Below are 9,436 nucleotides of genomic sequence, written 5' to 3'. Positions count from 1 at the left end.
TTTTAATTGTAATGCATAATAGCATAAGAGAACATATTGATGTACATAATGGAAGATGGTGTAAAACTCACCAAGACATCATGAATACTACCTATATTTTTTATTTGTTTTAATGGAATAATAATAATTATTATTATTATAGTTATTTATAGATTTATTTTTACATTAAAACATACATTTTATTTATACAAAAAAGCATTCACTCAAGGTCACTTTATAAAAACATAAAGAAAAAAACAAAAATTATTATATAGAAGCATGATATAAAAAGAAAAACAAACAATGTAGCTACAGAATGCAGTAATGAGCAGAGAAAAAAGATAAATTAACACTGCACTGCAGACTGAACCTAATAGAGCAATAACAAAATAAATCAGTGGTTGGAGAAGGGAGAGAAGATATTTGTCTGAAGATGTGTGTTTTTAATTGTGCCTTAAAATCTAAGATCCATGAAATATATTTTGGAGATTTTACTGCATTGAATTCCATTACAGTCTTGTCCTATATTTTTAAAATTAAATATTTGAATATAATAGGCCTACTATTTTAAAAGTTTTACAGTTAGGTGCTCTTAAGGACTGGTAGAACACAGGGTTCAGAGTTCATATTTGGCATTGGCATCTGGGTTATAAAGGTCAGGCTACGTTTTTCTTCAGTAAATCTGTGAAGGAAAAATGGTTTGACTTAGCACTTAAAAGATAGCAAAATAAAGCTGGAAGATGGGCTGGTTTCCTGTCAGGGAGTAAAGAAAACAAGAAAAAACAAAACAAAATACGTTTACTTGTAAAGTTGAAGAGAGCCACGAAAGCTACTTAGCACTGTGTTGTCTGTCACTACAGAAACCAGGACACTTTCACACAAGGATGAAATAATCCCTAAGCATTTGGGACCCTGAACTGCCTCAAGGAATTTGTGAAATTAGGGCTACACGATTATGACAAAAATCATAATTGTCAATTATTCCCTTGAAATTGTAATTGCGATTGTTAATTATGATTATCACAATTTACAGTGAATGATGTTTATACCATTGTTTGATGCAACTGCATGCCGTATTTTTATATGAAAATAAACAAGCTGAAAACACTCTAACTGAAAAACTTTTAGTGCTTTTCCATAGTATTAAGCCTCAAATTTCAACTATACATCAGATTGGTTTCTTCTTTAAATTATAAAAAAAAGTAAAAAAATATGAATGGTATTATGTTATACTAAAACTAAAATTAAAACAATGGAAAAACTCTTAAGATAACATGTAGAAAGAAAAAAACGCATCTTAAGCATGCAGAATAACATAAGTGGACTTTGAACGATTAATTGCCGCTTTTAACGATTACATAATTGTGGCATCCATAATTGTAATCACGATTAGAAATTCGATTAATTGTGCAGCCCTATGTGAAATGCAAAGAAATCCAGGCCTAAGAGAATCTAAATCTGAATTCTGGATGCTGTTTCATTGAGTGATGCAATGCTGTTGTTGTTTAGTTTTATTTTATTTGGTACTGTCATTTCAGGCAAATGTCTTCCATACAGAACAATGCAATATCCAAATCCCTTTTTACCCATTCGGATCCTACGCACATTCCAATGGATATCACTTTCTGTGTTTTTAATGTTAATTTTTATATTTAATAATAAAATAAATATTTTGTTTAACAACAACATTCAAAATAAATACTGAATTCCATCCAGTAAACTATATTTAAAAAAATATAATTTTGTATTAATTTGTGGTTTTCTCAATATAACATATATAATGTGTGTGTGTGTGTATATATATATATATTTTTTTTTTAATAATTATAAATCTATTTACCTTGTTTTTTGCCCATTCAATTTAACAAAAAGCATATTGAGTACGCTGTCTTTCTGCTCCCATGTTAGATCAGAAATACCCACACTGGAGCTTTTCAAGTTGCTCCTAAAATGACACCAGACCATTTTCATCATCATAGTCATCTTGATTAAGTGATGTACCTTAAGAGCAATTAATTCTGCACTAAAAGCTCTCACACCATTTGTCAGCTTCTTCCAGGTCAGTCTGAACATCGTTGGTGCTGTGCGGGGCATTAGAGAAGATCTGTATACGAGGATACTCCAACCTTCCAGCCCGAGCCTCATTCATTCTCCAGTGATATGCCTTCAGAGCCTCCTGTCTACATACAAGATCATCTTCAAATGCGTGAAGCACTTCCAAATGTGAAGCTGAATCTTCAAAATGCCCTAGTAAAGGATATTTCACAGAGCAGTGTTTAGTTTTCACAACTTGAGCAAACCTGTAGAGTTGTTGTTGTGTTCTTATTTCCTTCCTCACATGGTCAAGAGTTTCGTGAAAGAAGAGCTCAAGTTCTTTGCGCTGCTTGATGATGCTTTGAGCCAGCCGTTTCACTTGGCCCAGCTCCTTCTCGCGGGCAGCTAGAAGCAATTCCAACCTTTCGAGGTCTGTCTGTCTGCACGCCGCTCCACCTCTTCTCTCTCCTGCTCAAACTCCCCAGATATGATGCCCAGAGCTTGCTCAAGTGTGACCAATTTAGCCCTCAGCTCGGAGATCTCATTTTGTTGGGATCTCAGCTGGGAATCGCTTTCTTTTCTCATCAGTTCATTCGTCTCCTGCAGAATTAATCAGTTGGAGAGTCAGTCTACATCACTGGACAGATGCAATGTGATGAAAACAATGGCAAACCTAAGCATCTCTGAAAGCTAGCTTAGTTGACTCTATAAAGCCTACTGTATCATATTTGACACAAATTTCTCTCTCAGTAAACGTAAAGTCATTTTAATATAATAAGAAATTTCATATTGTTAGTAATATTTTAATATAAACACGTAATGTACTGAAGCAACTTAGGTTTACATGATTATCCATACATAATTAAAAAAATAATAATTTTAAAAAATGAGAATCAAATATGATACATCAGGGTTTTGAGGAACGCTTATTTGTACATCTTTCAATCATAATTGCATCATGTTTTGCTCACACAATAACTACAAAACTTTGATCATAAAACTAAGCATTTAAATATCATCTTACTAATAACAATATCTGCACCAAATTGCATATTTTTGTGCAGTTTGGGCCTCTGAAACATTCTTTTCCTTCTCGAGTGAGAGCTCCATAATCTAAATATATTAAATATATATTTAATATATTAATAATATAATAAATATATTATTAATATATTTATTATATTATTAATATAATAAATATTTATATTAATAATATAATATTAATATGGGGGGATGGTTCTAAAGGTTCAGTAAACTCTTCCATTTCTAAAAATGTGATTTTCCAGACAATTTTTTCATATGTCAGGTTTTACAAGGTTAAATTGTACTTTGATTTCATTAAGCTTACGCTTTAATTAAATACTCTATATAGAAACTGATTCCTAAAATTCCTAATTGTCTGTTAGTGATAGCACCTTTAAGAGAGCAAGAGAAGCATTCTTCTCTGTCAAGGCTACATTGGTCCTCTTCAGTTCTTCCACCTCTTTCACATAATAATTCAGTGCCTCATTCAACCGTACATTCTCCTTGAACACAGAATGTGATGCTGTATCAAGCTGCCTGTTAGGAGCAAAAACTGAAGATTTGACTCAATAAACACAAATGATACACATACAAAGGTCTTATATGCAGTCTTTAATCGGAATGACTGGAATGAGCAATGGATTCAATAATAGAATTAAAAGAATAGCTGCTCACGCAATAGCTTCATGATGCGCTTGCTCTGCAAGCTGAGTGATCTTTTGCTCCGCTTCCTTCTCAAAGTGAATCTATATAGAAAAATATAACGCTGACTGTTCTAGCGTGTATTTTAATGGCACTTATGGTATCTAAAGTATCTAAAAATCCATAACAAATGGATTTTAAATATGATGGTAAATGCACTTTCTGAAATGTTTCTATGCATAATCTATAATGTCTTATTTATGAATGGATGTATGAAATATTTTGCATCTGGGTTTTCTCACCCGTGCTGTGTAGAACTTGTATTCTGTTCTCGCCAGACTCTCTTGGTGTCCACGGTCAGCGATATACATTTTTTCTCTCATCTAAAAGCACAAGAATCACTTTAGATGTTTTTATGCATCTATATTGCTTTCTACATTAAATAGTTATTAGTAATAACTGTGCAGTACACTGATTAGGTCTTCTTCCAGATTGGCCTTTATTTTGCAAAAATGCTTAATGGTTTTGAGCTCGCCTTGCATCCTCTGGAAGTCACTTGACCTCTGCTTAAACCTCTCTTCTAAAGCATCAATCTTCTCCATGTATTCAGCCACCTGCAACAGCCAGTCATTTGAAACGAATGAGGGGTGAAATTCAAGTCTTGCATGATAACAGCTTCTTGAAATTCAACTGTTACAACTTGACACAATGCTAATTCATTTGGAAAATAACTCAGTATCTCAATGCTTACCAGAAAGTCTTTCTCTTGTAAAGCTTTTGCTTTTTCTCTTTTCAGTTGCTCTTCTAATGCAGCAATCTTATAGGAGAGAAATTAGCAGGAAATGAACATCACAGGTGGATAAACTGAAATGTTTATCAGCCTCATAAATGATAAGAGATGTAACATAATGAAGGCAGACTAACCGTTACTGTCTTTTCTAGGTCTGTTCTCTTCAAGAAAAGCAATAATATCGTTTGTGTCTTTCTCGGCTCTATATCGCTGGTTCGCGAGCTGCTCATTGGCTTTGGCGAGCGCGCGAGTTGATTCGCGATACTAGGGATGGGCGATACTCCTTATTTTGTTTTCGATACGATACCGATATTTTTCAAAGCAGTATCGTCGATATCGATACCGATGCGATACTTCTGCACTAAACTTTTAAATTATGAAATGTATTAAATATCAATAAATATAACAAAATAAAAAATAATAAAGACTGCAAGTGACGTCGCTAGCGGAAGTGCAAGTGTCTGAGAGTGCAAGTCTGAGAATGCAAGTCTGAGAGTGCAAGCGCCAGCTGCAGCCAGACCCTTCTCGAAATTTCCGTGACATTAAACTTCGCCTCCCATAAAGCAGCGTTTGATTTGGTTTGATTTGAACTTTTCGATCTCTGACTCTGACTCCTGCTTACCTTCTTTCTTACCTTTTCTGTAAAGACGTAAAGCGTGAAGAAAATTAGAGAAAGCAAGGACGTCAAAGGCTGACTGTATAAATCGCCTGAAACAACAATGTTCATCCTTACCGTTTTCCCTTGCCCTTGTTTCCTTTCTTTTTCGGCATCTTTCGGCGCTTCATTCAACTATTTGATGATTCTGGAGCTGCAGGGGCTCATATTATGGGCGAATTCCAAACAGAAGTGAGCATCCCTATGCCCTACTCCCTTCGAAGGGTGTAGGGCATTACTGTCTCGTATAAGCATTTGGAACTCCCTTGGCGAAGGGATGACTGACCCGCTGCGCGTGCGTGCTGCATTCAGCACTCCATCAGTTATTATTTTATTTAAATATTGTCTCACTGTGTCTTATTTACTATTAAACTTTTTCAAACTAAACATGCTTAAACTACCGTCTTAAATCATATTTCTATCACTGACAAAAACTATTTTGTATCACATTAAAATAAAGACAAATTTAATCAGCCTATCCTACTTACGTTTGTATGTGAAGTCGAAATCAACCCCAATTTTGCTTTAAAATGCATCGCAAGATCTCCTAATGCCGAGTTCACACTGCACGATTTTCAAACTCGTCGGATCGCCGTTGTTTTCACACTGCGTGACTATCTGGGGTAGCATTCAGTTGCTGCTGTGTTCACATTGCACGATGGATCGGCGGCAGGGGGTTTCACACTGCATGACTTCACAATAGGAAGAATCGCCGACAGCTCTGTCTGGTCCGCAAACTACGTTTCACAACAAAACACACGCGAGAAGTGATAAGGAAATAACGCGAGAACCCGTGTGTGTCAGACCGGAGTTCTCGAGCGAGACTGGAATTGTTTAAAAACAAAAAAAAAAAATATATATATATATAGCCCGGTTGCTCACTTTCGTTTGGAACGTCCCTACAAATGGCGTCCCCTTCCCGAAGTGCCCTTGAAGGGCGCAAAAAAGCCGTTTGGATTTCGCCCTATGTTTACGTACGTTACTATGGAAACGGTCACTGAGCCACTGCGATGACAGACTTTATTACACAGCAAGATTAATTATTTTTAATAGGAAATAGAAGCTAGACATTTGCGTTTTTATTCTTGTCCTTATTGATATTATTTCTTGTAGTTTGGAGTAATTATAGTTAATCTCAAAATTTAATAAACAATGGACACATTAGCTTTATCAAGTAGGCTATATTCTTTAAGAAACCCATTACAAACAAGATGGCATTTCCTAAAATACAAATAACATAACAAAAAAAAGGTACGCACAACATAAATGCTAGTATGCCAAAACATTTGAACGCTTTAAAAAAATGAAAAATGCAACATATGGCAAGCACTTGCAGGTGTAGCTCTCAACTCATGAAAACATCTCACTGGCCCAAATGAAGAGAAACAAAAAACATATTTGATATATATCACAAAATGGTGTGTCAAATAAATGCAATGTAAATTTTCCAGCATTATCTTTCACAAGCATTTGGTATTAAAAAAAAAAGTGTGTAGGCCAATATACACAATGATATATATATATATATATATAAACAGCATAAAAAATATTTTAAAATCTTCTTAAGCCAGTCTTGCCTCCGGTCTGCTGAATCCAGAGGAGATGCAACTGAAACAATCACAGGTTTATGAGGTGACTTGAATAAGGCAGAGTTGTTTTTCAATATTTTGTCTTTTCTCAGTCTCTTTGGGAATAAATGTATTGATGTTATATTGTCAAATATAGCGTCGAGGATGTCTTGTGACAGGCCAAACATTTCTTGCTGGCTCTCCCCATATCTGAGAAGATCTAGTTCATCTCCATCTCCTGTGCAGCTGATGATTTTAGAGGAACAGAATCAAAGCCATCTGACGTTCTCTGTAAAATAACAGAACTTTGTCAAGAAATGCCTGTTAATGCTAATATTATTGTAACATTAAAAACATGTATAGTGTCCATTACATCAAGAATATAGCTATAGAGTTAATAGTATGGCTAAGCTGAAGTCTGTCTTGTGACCTCCTTACCTCTCTGGAAAATGACTTGATCTTAGTGAAGAAAGACTTCTTGGAGAGGTAGATGAGGTCATCCTCTGCATCTTCTCCCTCCATGATGGCGCAACTATCTGCAGCTGGAAGTTCACACTCCTTATCTCCTGCAGTCATCATTAGCTTTGAGTACTTATACTGCAGCCTAAAGAGAGGGCATGAATACACTTATACATACAGCAGCCTTCATTTATCCCCAATTTATCTACAATTGGGCTTATAGAGATAAAAGAACAATTTCATATCCACCTTTGTTCTTTTTGTCTAATTTCGTTGGTTCACAAAGTCAGTGTTGTACAGTACAGTTAGCTACTATGATTTTACACTTAAATTCATGGAATTATGAGATTGAGCACTACACTTTACTTTTGAGTGGAGATGAATAGATCAAAATATGTTATCAATATAGATACATGATATAGTCTTGGCCAAAGCCTAAAATTCCAGACGCAATGGGCTAAAAAACAAACAAATAAATATTTTTTTTTTTTAAAGTTGAACAACATCTAGGCTATATTTTATTTTATTTAACAATATAGTGGGGAAAAAAACTTTTCAATCAACAATTTATCAAACTTTATGTACAATTTCATTAGACCCAATTAAGCCTATAGGTAATTTCACATGTATGCTGCTTTGTTTTCCACTTCAACAGTTTTATTACTAGATGTTAAAGTAACAGTTTTTGGTCTAATTTTTAAATATCACTTTCAGTAATGAACTCTCACTTGCGTGTCCTTTTCCAGAAGTAGCAGCTGATGGTAATGAGCAATATGGCGGCAACAGTTCCGATAGAGATGCCAAACTTCAGCCAGAAGTCTAGTGTCACACAGGCACTGATCTTTTGAGGAGGCAGTGACACCCCACCTGTACACCTCAGAGGTTGCTGCCACACATAAGTAGTCCTCTGAGAAACAAACACATTTAGCTAATAAATGGTAAAATAAAAACATTCAGAGTGGGAAAATAGTCTCATTCAGAATCTGTGTGGTTTATCATGATGTGAGTTGACATATACCTGAATTCCTTGGATACAAGCGCTCGCAATCTCCTTAATGTTCCTCTCGGAGCAGAGAGGACAGGCATACTGGGAGCACCACAGGAAATGGAAGGAGCAGCCATCACAGGTGCCCTCTGAGCAGTTGCTATACCAAACGCACACACACACACACACACACACACACACAGAAAACAACCAATAAAGACCGATATTAGACAGACAGATAGCTAGATAGACAGATAGATAGACAGATAGACAGACAATAAGAAGCAATTTTCATATTGTACCTTGGAAGCGAAACATGGTTCTTCAGTGTTACAGTGGGATCACATCGGAGCCTAATGGAGGCTGATCTTCCATTTTTACATGCTTGCGTAGTTTCTCTAGATCTGTTGACACCATAATGGGAAGAATGTCAGATAAGTCTGAACTAAATAAACTGAGATACTTGAATTTGAGGTCAACAAAAAGTCTTTGTGAAAACAATAAAAGCATTAGAATAAACTAAACACAGATCATTGTAAGCAAGTACGGTCCGTACACTCACTTGTAGTAGAATATGACATCAGGCAGCTCTGATTCAGCAGGAAAGTTGCCATCCAATGATGACATGTCATCAAATTTAAAGTCAGTAGTCACTCCTGAGTATAAAAATTTTCCATTTGATGAATCCACAGGACCCACTGGGATAGGTGTATTTGATAGAGATTTCAAAGCATTGGTAGCACTCACCGATTAAACTATCTCCAATAGTGAAGGGCTGAGAGGACACAACACTCTGACCCCTGACCTCAGAAGGGACTACAGTAGACTGACAGATGTAGCCGTTTACATCCCTCTTGCTTTCAGTCACATTTTCCAAACAGGATGCAAGTGCCCTGTTCTAAATGACAGAAAGACACATATTAATGCTTGATTCTGAATTTTTACAACTCAGACTTCACTACATACTTTACACTTTAGTCATTCATAAAAACTGAATGTGGTCTAATTTATTCTCGTACTTCTGTCCCACACAGCGCCACACTGAAATGGTGGAAATACTGCAGCCCTTTACTGGTGAAGCGTGGGCTGCTCTGGAAGCCTGTGACATTTGCCAGTGGAGAGAAATCATAATTCAGCATCTCTCCTTTATGATGCAGTGCTAATGTACAGTCACTCATGCATGCAGAACGGCCCTGTGAACAGAGAGGACAAGCATATGTAACAGAAGTGAATAGATATATAAAATAGTTAGAAAGTGCATGATTTGTGAAAATCAATATATTATTTACAAATAGTATAAT

General features: G+C 35.8%; 1 protein-coding gene and 1 pseudogene across 1 annotated transcript in view; both read right to left on the bottom strand.

Moving 5' to 3' along the window:
• Window positions 1-1,766: 1,766 nt before the first annotated feature.
• On the bottom strand, window positions 1,767-5,239 carry LOC107680028 (basal body-orientation factor 1-like; annotated as a pseudogene).
• A 1,385-nt stretch (window positions 5,240-6,624) lies between these two features.
• LOC107678798 (UPF0577 protein KIAA1324-like) overlaps window positions 6,625-9,436 on the bottom strand; it is a 9,886-nt gene continuing 7,074 nt past the window's right edge. The window contains exons 15-22 of the mRNA XM_016474206.1: window positions 9,155-9,328; window positions 8,883-9,033; window positions 8,698-8,791; window positions 8,438-8,539; window positions 8,169-8,295; window positions 7,879-8,057; window positions 7,130-7,295; window positions 6,625-6,980 (exon numbers count right to left, since the gene is read on the bottom strand). Of these exons, the coding sequence (XP_016329692.1) occupies window positions 6,912-6,980; window positions 7,130-7,295; window positions 7,879-8,057; window positions 8,169-8,295; window positions 8,438-8,539; window positions 8,698-8,791; window positions 8,883-9,033; window positions 9,155-9,328 (1,062 nt within the window). The 3' untranslated portion in view covers window positions 6,625-6,911. The remainder of the gene's footprint in view (window positions 6,981-7,129; window positions 7,296-7,878; window positions 8,058-8,168; window positions 8,296-8,437; window positions 8,540-8,697; window positions 8,792-8,882; window positions 9,034-9,154; window positions 9,329-9,436) is intronic.

The sequence above is a fragment of the Sinocyclocheilus anshuiensis genome, unplaced genomic scaffold (assembly GCF_001515605.1).
Source record: "Sinocyclocheilus anshuiensis isolate Anshui unplaced genomic scaffold, SAMN03320099.WGS_v1.1 scaffold13, whole genome shotgun sequence".
NCBI classification, from domain to species: Eukaryota; Metazoa; Chordata; class Actinopteri; order Cypriniformes; family Cyprinidae; genus Sinocyclocheilus; species Sinocyclocheilus anshuiensis.
This window is presented reverse-complemented; position numbering and strand designations above follow the sequence as displayed.